This window comes from Esox lucius, chromosome 19, assembly GCF_011004845.1.
Source record: "Esox lucius isolate fEsoLuc1 chromosome 19, fEsoLuc1.pri, whole genome shotgun sequence".
Classification (NCBI taxonomy): domain Eukaryota; kingdom Metazoa; phylum Chordata; class Actinopteri; order Esociformes; family Esocidae; genus Esox; species Esox lucius.
Genome location: NC_047587.1, coordinates 21,644,227 through 21,655,312, shown reverse-complemented (window position 1 = coordinate 21,655,312; position 11,086 = coordinate 21,644,227). Strand labels below are relative to the sequence as shown.

Genomic DNA, 11,086 nt, shown 5'->3' with positions numbered 1-11,086 from the left:
TTCTAGAGCTGTGGGGATAGGACCAACTTCTATCTTAACTCTAGAATATTCTAGGTTGTTCTATTAGAAATCTGGTTACCACTGACGGATGCCAGTTAAGAATACGCTGTGAAAGCGAGCACATCATTAGTTAACATTATTAGACACCTTTAGACACACTTGGTACCATTACCATTGATACTTATAATGGTGAAACACTTAACTTCACTGTTCTGTTGTACTAGTCTACGTTGCTAGTAAATGATTAGTCACTTTCATAGCCTACTCCAATACTGTATATACACATTACAATCCCTGTCATTTGTTGAAGTTAACCGGCGCTGTAGTCTTTGTCCAAGGGGATAGGCACATGCCACCTCATCAGTATTTTAACAGGACGCCACCGCTTTAGATTGTGCACAGCTCACAAACCATCCCATTGCAAACCCAACTGTCTATCTCGGTCACCTGCAGTGACGGGCCATGTATCTTTCAGGCTCCGCGTCTGTGTGCTTGGCGTGTTAGAGTAGGCTCACAGAACCTTTGGCATGGGTTTCATTATTTGTCTTGGCTCAAACATAAACCAGTAAATGTGAGCGACAGGAGCCTGCTGTGGATCCCGGAGAAAGATGGGAAGACGGGTACATGATAGGAGAGGGGGGATGTGGTGACAAGGTCTTTTTGATTGGGACAACTTTTGTCAATCAGCATCTCCCTTATTCATACGACACCCCATTCCCACTCCATCAGCGCAAAAGGGAATCATAAAAGCAAGACGTGGTTGACCGAAGCAACATGCGGCCGGGTACAGTCTCAGATGGGGGTTGTGAACGCTTCGGGACAGCTGAGCCTCCTGGTCTCTGGGCTGTGAGGGTGTTACTGTGTGTCTGGGCTGAACAAGGCTTCTGTGCCTCTGGGCTATGGGACAATTACATTCTCCAGCTCCCAATGCAAAACACACTTTAGAATCTCTCAGTCACAGAAAATTCTCTCTCTGACTCTTTCACGCTGTCTTGTCTCTTTCACCATTACTAAGTCTTTGGGGAAAGGTTAGGGGCGGGGGGGGGGGGGGGGGGGGGGGCAGTGGTTTTCACACGCCAGTAACACCTGCTAGAAGAGAGAGATTTGACCTCCTTCTGCTGGGTAGACCCCACTTCCTGTGAGTTATACCACACAAGGGTTGGATTAAGGAAGGAGACAAGGAGGTGAGGAATAAACCTAAGACATTTGAGACGTATTCAAAATATCTGTTTTCACTCCCATCTGCTCTTATATCCACAGTGACAAATGAGGAAGCTTAAATTACAGCTGGATGACTTTAACCATGGGAGTCCAAGGTCAGTCTTTCAGTCTTTACCCCCAATGGTTAAGTTCAGGGTTTTGTGGACGGTAAACTGATAGTGGATCGGTGGCCTTAAGCACAGCCTTTATCTAGAGCGTTCAACCGGCAGACATGTTAAGGCACATAGCCATTAATACAACACCCTCACATGACTACAAAACAGACAGAGGGGTGCCCACTACCACACTGACTTAAAGGATGAAGAGCAGACAGGCTCTTTTAGGTTTCTAAATGAGAAATGAAACATGTACGAGGCATCGTATTGTGTCTGTCTACACTGTTCTTGACACTATGCTTATGTTTGAGCTAAAAAGAGTGTTTAAAGAGAGACGTTGCATTGTTGAATACTCTGTTATTATAGCCGTCAAAGAACCTGGTCACTTCTTATTTGGTGGCAGTTTCACAGACATAAAAAATAGAAAGGACATTCCAGTTCAAAACAATCATACATAATGGGTGAACTGACTGGATACACTACCACAGTTACTGGACCCTTTGAGGAAGATAATAAAAGATTGTTCATCAACTTGATCTTGCACTCAAAATATGAGAAATCTAACCTGTCGCTTGTTGGCTCTTCAGAACATTTCTCAGGTTTTCAATGAGTTTTAAGTCAGGGGACTGAGTTGGGCCATTTTAAAAGCTTGATTCTGTGTTTAGAGAGATTTTGTTTTTTCCTGTGCATCAGGAGAAATGCATTGGATGATTGTTCTACAGGAATCTCATGGTATTTGTCCATGATGCCAAAGAATCATAATCAAATTGCCTGGGCTTTGAAATCAAAACAGACCCACAATATCACCAGCATCTAAACTTCTTATCAATGAAAAGATACTTCTATTTGATACGTTTTGGTTCTTACAAAGTTCTTGGGGTGCCAATAATTGTGATAAAATATACTTTGAAATATTGTTTTCCCTTTCAACTATATTACTTTAATTTCCGAATAATCTCATATTTCGGTAGGAAAATCAAGACGATAAAGAACCATGACATTCTTTCATAACATATTTTGCCCATCTCAACCAAAGGATCCAATATTCTGGAGGCCAGAGTATGCTAGGAGTGTGAATGTGTGTTTCAACATATTATGTTCATTTCGGATACCAAGCCCATTCCAGGTCATTCTGTTCTTATGAGCAAGTCAACCCTCAGTTTCACACACAATCAGTCCACAGTAGTTCGGCTCTAACTAGAGTTACATGATACTGCCAACATTGTGCTGTTCCAACCATCAGTAGTATTATATACAGATATACAAATATACAGATACAACATAGAAATTAATACTGACAGGGTTTTAACAATTAGATCTACAAAAAAAGCACAGGAGTAGAAAGTCTGTGGGCTATTGCAGGTGAAGCTCTTGCAGCCATCACCCCTACGGAATTTTGCACACACTCCTATCACAACTTCTTCTAACACACACACACACACACACACACACACACACACACACACTGTTGGCAAACTATTAGCAGACATAACATTTCTGTTCAGATTTCAGCTGTGAATAGCTGTGAAGTAGAGGAAGATCTCACATGCTATAACTATTTTTGGAAAGTGGTCCAAACAGCAGTTGTTTGTAAAAAGTTGGAAAACAATGTGTTGATATGGTTAATAAGAACGGTCTGTTGTACACGCACACACACACACCCATCACGACCCAGTGCATGGTTATATGTACACAGCATCTTAACAAAGCTATCAAAAACAAAGTCTAAAAAAAATCCTCCTACAAAGTTTTTTTGTTGTTGTTGTTCTTTTGTTCTCAACATCAACGTTGATTGAATTCCATTATGTACAGCACTAGAAAATAATGCAACCATAATACATATTTTCTACAAATGTGAAACGGTACTGTGCTTGTCCATGTGGTGGCAGGAGGAGACACAGGAGCACAATGTGTGCCTATTGGCTAACAGTCTGGGGGTGTAAGGAGGGCAGACAGGCGGGTAGGTGTGGTCACAGGGAGGAAGTAGTGGAGTCCACAATCTCTCTCCCATTACACACAGTCGGCACGTACTGTGCACTCACTGATGCTGGAAACAGAGAGAAAAAGAAATGCACATATATACTTTCAACTCCAATTAGACTTTGACCTCACAGGTATGTCATCCTCAGTGGCCAGTGCGTCTCTGACCTTAACCATACCGTGTGAAGCGTACGCGGTGGCAGGACCGCTGACACTGAAGCGGTTGATGTTGAGTCGAAGGCTGGTGACGTTCTTCTGTGGTTGGAACAGGATTATGTGAACCTTGGGAGCGAACATACAGCCTAGCACCACAAACCCACTGAGGCTCACCGAGATACACATGGTTGTGGTCTGGACCTGCATAGGGACACAGAGAGCAGTATTAATCTGCAACGGTACTGCTGGAATTACAATTCACTCATTTCAAATGGTTTGCATTTTTGGCAATTAGCTGATATGCGCTTTGGATCGTTTCTCTATTGGAAGATCCAACGAGTTGGATCGGTATTTGCCTCCAGATCGCGAAATACACTTATGTCTCCTTATAAGGAGGTACGGCATAACTCCAGGTCAGTTCAACTGATTTATTACGGCCCTTATAGTGATGGGTGTTTTTCGGGAATGCGGCCATTTTTTACAGCCATTGCCAAATTTATGAAGATCAACAACATTATTCAACATACACTCTAATCTAAAGTGACTTACATTATTGACTGTATACAATTAGGGCCTATAGTGCTTTATATAATACACAACATTAGGGCCTATAGTGCTTTATATATTACACAACATTAGGGCCTATAGTGCTTTATATAATACACAACATTAGGGCCTATAGTGCTTTATATAATACACAACATTAGGGCCTATAGTGCTTTATATAATACACAACATTAGGGCCTATAGTGCTTTATATATTACACAACATTAGGGCCTATAGTGCTTTATATAATACACAACATTAGGGCCTATAGTGCTTTATATAATACACAACATTAGGGCCTATAGTGCTTTATATATTACTCAACATTAGGGCCTATAGTGCTTTATATAATACACAACATTAGGGCCTATAGTGCTTTATATATTACACAACATTAGGCCCTATAGTGCTTTATATATTACACAACATTAGGGCCTATAGTGCTTTATATAATACACAACATTAGTTTCATTACATGGAGTGGACAGCGGGTGAATGAGTCAAATAAAAGCCGAAGATGACAGCAGGATTAAAAATGGACCCGCAAGATCTTCAGTGACCATAGAGGGTTAGGACACCCATTTAATGTCAAAACCAAAAGACAGCATGGATGTGGGGCAATGTTAGCTTTACTGCCTTGAGGAACAGGGATTTGATCTGTGATCAGAGGGTAGTGGTCCCTACTGGCCCTTCATCACAGAGATTGCTCAGCCTTGGAGCAAGCCTGCAGTGGGATGCAGAATGCACCAAAATCCAACAAAAACCTAACGGCCGGTTCTGAAGCTAATGTAATGGCAGTGGGGTGTAGTGCATTTATGGTGTTTTTAACTCTGAACAATGTAGGAAATCACAAAATTAATAACAGAAAATGTATATTTAGAAAATGAAAAAAGTAGACGGAATTATAAAGACATTGAAATATGAGTAGCAGACCAGGAGCATGGGTTGGATATATTAACCTGAACAATGCAATTCAAGATCTTACACAAATTACACCATTCCAAAACCAAATTACATAGGATGGTCCCTGATATGGTTCCCTTCTGTGACAAATATCAAACTGCAGAGGGCACACTACTCCACAGATTTTCTTGTGCTCTAACTTGCACAACAACTATCTGGAATCTTTAGGATCCTTTCAGACGTCCTTGAGAGAGTTTAGCCCAGACCACTTCTGATTAACCTTGGAGTTTCAGAGGCTCTGAACAGATTACCCAAGCTGCAACAAAACATTTCTAACAGTGTCATTTTGGTAAAGAATTTCAGCATTTTGTATTTGCTTTAAATATATCCTCTGTATGTTGATTAAAAAAATATATAATAATAAAAGCAATTAAACAATTATTGATTATGCAAATCCTTAATTAAAGTAAAATAAAAAAAGGGACCCAATGTGAGGTGTATATTGGGCACATCGATTCCTAAGAAACATAATTAATTACATAGTGCATGCCCAGAGTAGTAGTATGTAAAGCCAGTGAATATATAGTTTTACTTTTACAGTTGTGCTCATAAGTTTGCATAACCTGGATGAAATTGTGGCATTGATTTAGAAAATATGACTGATCATGCAAAAATCTTTTATTTAAGGATAGTGATCATATGAAGCCATTTAATATCACATATATGTTTGGCTACTTTGTAAATTATAATGATAACATAAATCACCCAAATAGTCAATGAGTTTGTTAGCTATCACATGGATTTACTGAGCAGGCTAGATATTGAGAGCAGAAAAGAACTGTCAAAAGACCTGCGTAACAAGGTAATGGAACTTTATAAAGATGGAAAAGGATATAAAAAGATATCCAAAGCTTTGCAAATGCCAGTCAGTACTGTTCAATCACTTATCAAGAAGTGGAAAATTCATGAATCTCTTGATTCCAAGCCACGGTCAGGTAGACTAAGAAAGATTTCAGCCAAAACTGCCAGAAGAATTCTTCGGGATACAAAGAAAAACCTACAGGTAACCTCAAGAGAAATACAGGCTGCTCTGGAAAAAGACGGTGTGGTTGTTTCAAGGAGCACAATACGATGATACTTGAACAAAAATGAGCTGCATGGTGAAGTTGCCAGAAAGAAGCCTTTACTGCACCAATGCCACAAAAAAGTTTGGCTACAATATGCCCGACAACACCTTGACACGCCTCACAGCTTCTGGCACACTGTAATTTGGAGTGACGAGATCAAAATAGAGCTTTATGGTCAAAACCACAAGCGCTAAATTTGGAGAGGGGTCAACAAGGCATATAGTGAACAGAATACCATCCCCACTGTGAAGCATGGTGGTGGCTCAATGATGTTGTGGGGGTGTGTGAGCTCTAAAGGCATGAGGAATCTTGTGAAAATTGATGGCAAGATGAATGCATCATGTTATCAGAAAATACTGGCAGACAATTTGCATTCTTCTCCACGAAAGCTGCACATGGGACGCTCTTGGACTTTCCAGCACAACAACGACCCTAAGCACAAGGCCATGTTGACCCTCCAATGGTTACAGCAGAATAAGGTGTAGGTTCGAGAGTGGCCTTCACAGTCTTCTGAACTTAATATCATCGAGCCACTGTGGGGAGATGGAGGCATTTTGCCAAGACGAATGGGAAGCTATACCACCTGCAAGAATTCGGGGCCTCATAGACAACTATTACAAAAGACTGCACGCTGTCATTGATGCTAAAGGGTCAGTTCATTTTTGTTGCCATGTTTTGTTTTATGATTGCGCTTTCTGTTATGACCTACAGTTGAATGCCATAACTGTAGGTAAGAAGATGTGTTTTGTCTGCTCACTCATATTTTCTTTACAAATGGTACATACACTCACCTAAAGGATTATTAGGAACACATTCAATTTCTCATTAATGCAATTATCTAATCAACCAATCACATGGCAGTTGCTTCAATTCATTTAGGGGTGTGGTCCCGGTCAAGACAATCTCCTGAACTCCAAACTGAATGTCAGAATGGGAAAGAAAGGTGATTTAAGCAATTTTGAGCGTGGCATGGTTGTTGGTGCCAGACGGGCCGGTCTGAGTATTTCACAATCTGCTCAGTTACTGGGATTTTCACGCACAAACATTTCTAGGGTTTACAAAGAATGGTGTGAAAAGGGAAAAACATCCAGTATGTGGCAGTCCTGTGGGCAAAAATGCCTAGTTGATGCTAGAGGTCAGAGGAGAATGGGCCGACTGATTCAAGCTGATAGAAGAGCAACTTTGACTGAAATAACCACTCGTTACAACCGAGGTATGCAGCAAAGCATTTGTGAAGCCACAATACGCACAACCTTGAGGTGGATGGGCCTCAACAGCAGAAGACCCCACCGGGTACCACTCATCTCCACTGCAAATAGGAAAAAGAGACTACAATTTGCACGAGCTCATCAAAATTGGACAGTTGAAGACTAGAAGAATGTTGCCTGGTCTGATTAGTCTCGACTTCTGTTGAGACATTCAGATGGTAGAGTCAGAATTTGGCATAAACAGAATGAGAACATGGATCCATCATGCCTTGTTACCACTGTGCAGGCTGGTGGTAGTGGTGTAATGGTGTAGGGGATGTTTTATTGGCACACTTTAGGCCCCTTAGTGCCAATTGGGCATCGTTTAAATGCCATGGCCTACCTGAGCATTGTTTCTGACCATGTCCATCTCTTTATGACCACCATGTACCCATCCTCTGATGGCTACTTCCAGCAGGATAATGCACCATGTCACAAAGCTCGAATCATTTCAAATTGGTTTCTTGAACATGACAATGAGTTCACTGTACTGAAATGGCCCCCACAGTCACCAGATCTCAACCCAATAGAGCATCTTTGGGATGTGGTGGAACGGGAGCTTCGTGCCCTGGATGTGCATCCCACAAATCTCCACCAACTGCAAGATGCTATCCTATCAATATGGGCCAACATTTCTAAAGAATGCTTTCAGCACCTTGTTGAATCAATGCCACGTAGAATTAAGGCAGTTCTGAAGGCGAAAGGGGGTCAAACACACTATTTGGATGGTGTTCCTAATAATCCTTTAGGTGAGTGTATATTACCAATTCTCCAAGGGTATGTACACTTTGAGCACAATTTACATATATGTATCCACATATGGTTCATGTCTATGGTTCATGAGAAAATAGTGTTTTCCTGAACAAACCTACCATCAATAATGGCATTAATTCAGTCAACAGTGCAACTCTTTCAAATCTTGACTTTTTTACAAACCTGAAACCATCACCAAGAACAGTTGTACAGATTTGAAAAATGTTTGCCATATGCTGCATTTGCAAAAGGCCTATTGTCCACATTTTTGTTGGTGTTATTACAGTACAATGTGTCTATTAGGCCAGTGAATGAATGAAAACCAGAATAAACTCAATTAAAGCCACAGTCATGGTTCTTGACAGAAGATATTAAAAGGTAGCTCAAACTTGTATATTTCATATTCCACTTGATTTTGACAAGCACTAATTCTGATCATTCCATGAAGGAAGCCACCTTATGTCCTCTTATTCAAGCTGGTGTTCTGGCAGTGCACAGTACACAGTTTGTCTACTCATATGGCTTGGGGGTTTGGGCATTCAAAATTATTTCAATGACAATATGCATTCAAGAAGAGTATGCATAATTTGCCTCTGAAATAGGTAGTAAGAAAGTAACTTAATTAAGAAAGAGAGTGAATTCAGATTTGTTAAGTTTCAATAAATTTTCTGACAGATATATTTTACATTTGGACAGGTTTGGAGACACATCAGTAGATTGTTAAACAGTATTCCTTGTTATTGTATATATAGCATTGAAATAAAACATATTTGAAACACCAAAAATGTACACTATACAAATAGAACTGCAGGGTGACAATGAAAGTCAATACATTTTGTGAAAAAAAAAAGTATATATATATACAAAATATATATATAAAATATATTTAACACATATTCACACACGTTCACACGTTCATCTGTTCACACATTGTGTTCAATAGGTGACTCGGTGAGACATATAGCTGCACTAGGCAGATTTTTAACACTTCACACCACTCACTGCACACACACACACACATACACACACAAACTGGCAAGGCTTTTTGTGTTTGTGTGTGTCTCTACCTGACTAATCACAAAGTCAGATTAGCAAGGCCAAAGGAGCGGTTAATTCTTTCCACAGCCTTAGGCTGTTTCTGTGTGTGTGATTTGTAAGGATCAGGTAAACACACTCCCACCCTCTTGCTCTGTTTGTCAGAAGGATGTCAGTACCTGGCACTTCTGATTGTGAGGGACTGCTTCTTGGATTAAAATGATGAATCCAAGGAGTGCACATAAAACAGTTAGCATGACATGTCAGGTCAGCTATTCTGCAGTCAGCAACAGTGGAGATTAGAAAGATCATGCTCATGGTAAATATGAAGGTTGTGTATATATGCACATACATGTATACACTGTACATATGTGTGTGTTTCTCTATGTGTGTGTATATATACATATGTACTGTATTTATGTGTTCTTCCAGGTGTGTGTGTGTGTGTGTGTGTGTTTGTTTGTGTGTATCTGCATTAACCTAGCTCTCACCCTGTAGTCGCTGGATGTGACGTAGAAAATGGGTAGGAAGGCTAGCCAGATGATGCAAGTTGTATACATTGTGAAACCTATGAACTTAGCCTCGTTGAAGTTCTCCGGACACTTCCTGGTTTTGAAGGCATACCTAGGAGAATGAAATACGTAAACAATAGATAAACCTTCAAGTCCCATTTGATTAGTAGAAAAATAAAGTTCAAAAGTCTACACACACACACACCACCTCCGCAACACCTACACGGTACACAGGATGACCAGGAGCACGTCGTATCCTAGCGACAGCAGCATGCTGGAGTCACGGACGTTACATTTAAGGATCACTGTCTGTCGTCGCTCTGGTAATGTAAACCTCCTGGTACCAGGAACTTCTAGCAGCAACCACACGGACACCATCACTAACTGGACTGATATCAGACTGAGACAGATGAACACCTGGAAAACAACAACAACACCTTAATCATAACCTCAGTCAGGGATTTACAAATTGTGTCAAGAAACCCCAAATAGGTTTAGCTCCTTGCCAAGGACCCTCTATTTTAAAATACTGTCTTATATATATTTATAAATAAATTATAGATGTGTAGACCTATGTGGTACTACTTCTGCCTACACAGCATCAGTTCAGTTCAAATTCAATAAACTTAAATGTCTTGAGGGAATTTCATGTGTGGTGAAGAACAGTAAATACAAGACACTTTATTGTGGTAGGCTACTGTATACGGTGAGGAAATTGTCCACACAAAGTGTGCATTACCACTTTAAGAAAAACTCATTGTTTAGGCCATTCCGAGTCACAGTATGCATTGGCATTCAAATTATCATTACATTGTCACAATAATGTGGAAATTGTCTGAAGTAAATTGGATATAAACATTGTGATTACTGTATCATGTTTTTTAAATGAAAAAAGCTTTCAAAAACAGGATTTCTATTGTATTGGAACACTGTGTGAAAAGCTACGTTGAAGCCAACATTTAATATTGACATCTTTATAGTAACCATAAATTGTTTTACTGGGGCAAGTCCGAAAGACTGGCGCAACACCTGTCAAATGAATAAGTGGGAAACAAATGCAAGCAAAACCTTCAAAAAATGTAATCATAAAATAAATTACTGGATAGGAAATCAACTGTCAGAGGGTACGAATAGGATAGATAGAAACATGTATCATATTACCCAAATCATGTTCCACAGGTATGGTTGTAATTAAACCAATATTTAATTCTGTAAAAGACACCCTCAGGGGACAACAGTTGGAAAATCCCTGATCTAAATTATCCAACTTCATCTCTCCCCTCCCTCCCTCCCTCCCTCCCTCCCTCCACATCTCCTCCTCACATAATTTCCCGCTCACTCCATCTTTTCTTTCCCTCTATCTTAACCTATTCCTCCTCTCAATCTCAACCACACCGTCCCTTAACATTTCTTATCTTAAACTGTCTCTCACCCACACTCCATTGCTCCTTATCTCCCTCCCTCTTCCCCTAGTCTATTCTCCATTTTCTGTGAAACAAGGAGGACCTCT

General features: G+C 40.3%; 1 protein-coding gene across 7 annotated transcripts in view; it reads right to left on the bottom strand.

Moving 5' to 3' along the window:
- Positions 1-1,055: 1,055 nt before the first annotated feature.
- grm3 (glutamate receptor, metabotropic 3) overlaps positions 1,056-11,086 on the bottom strand; it is a 76,942-nt gene continuing 66,911 nt past the window's right edge. For 6 of the 7 annotated variants that reach the window (XM_020040445.3, XM_010883821.4, XM_020040448.3 and 3 more), the window contains 4 exons: positions 9,800-9,993; positions 9,556-9,688; positions 3,476-3,653; positions 1,056-3,363 (listed from right to left, as the gene is read on the bottom strand). In XM_020040445.3, the coding sequence (XP_019896004.2) occupies positions 3,287-3,363; positions 3,476-3,653; positions 9,556-9,688; positions 9,800-9,993 (582 nt within the window). In that variant the 3' untranslated portion in view covers positions 1,056-3,286. Of the gene's footprint in view, positions 3,364-3,464; positions 3,654-9,555; positions 9,689-9,799; positions 9,994-11,086 lie in introns of all 7 variants that reach the window. The other variant, XM_013138918.3, reaches the window with a different exon arrangement.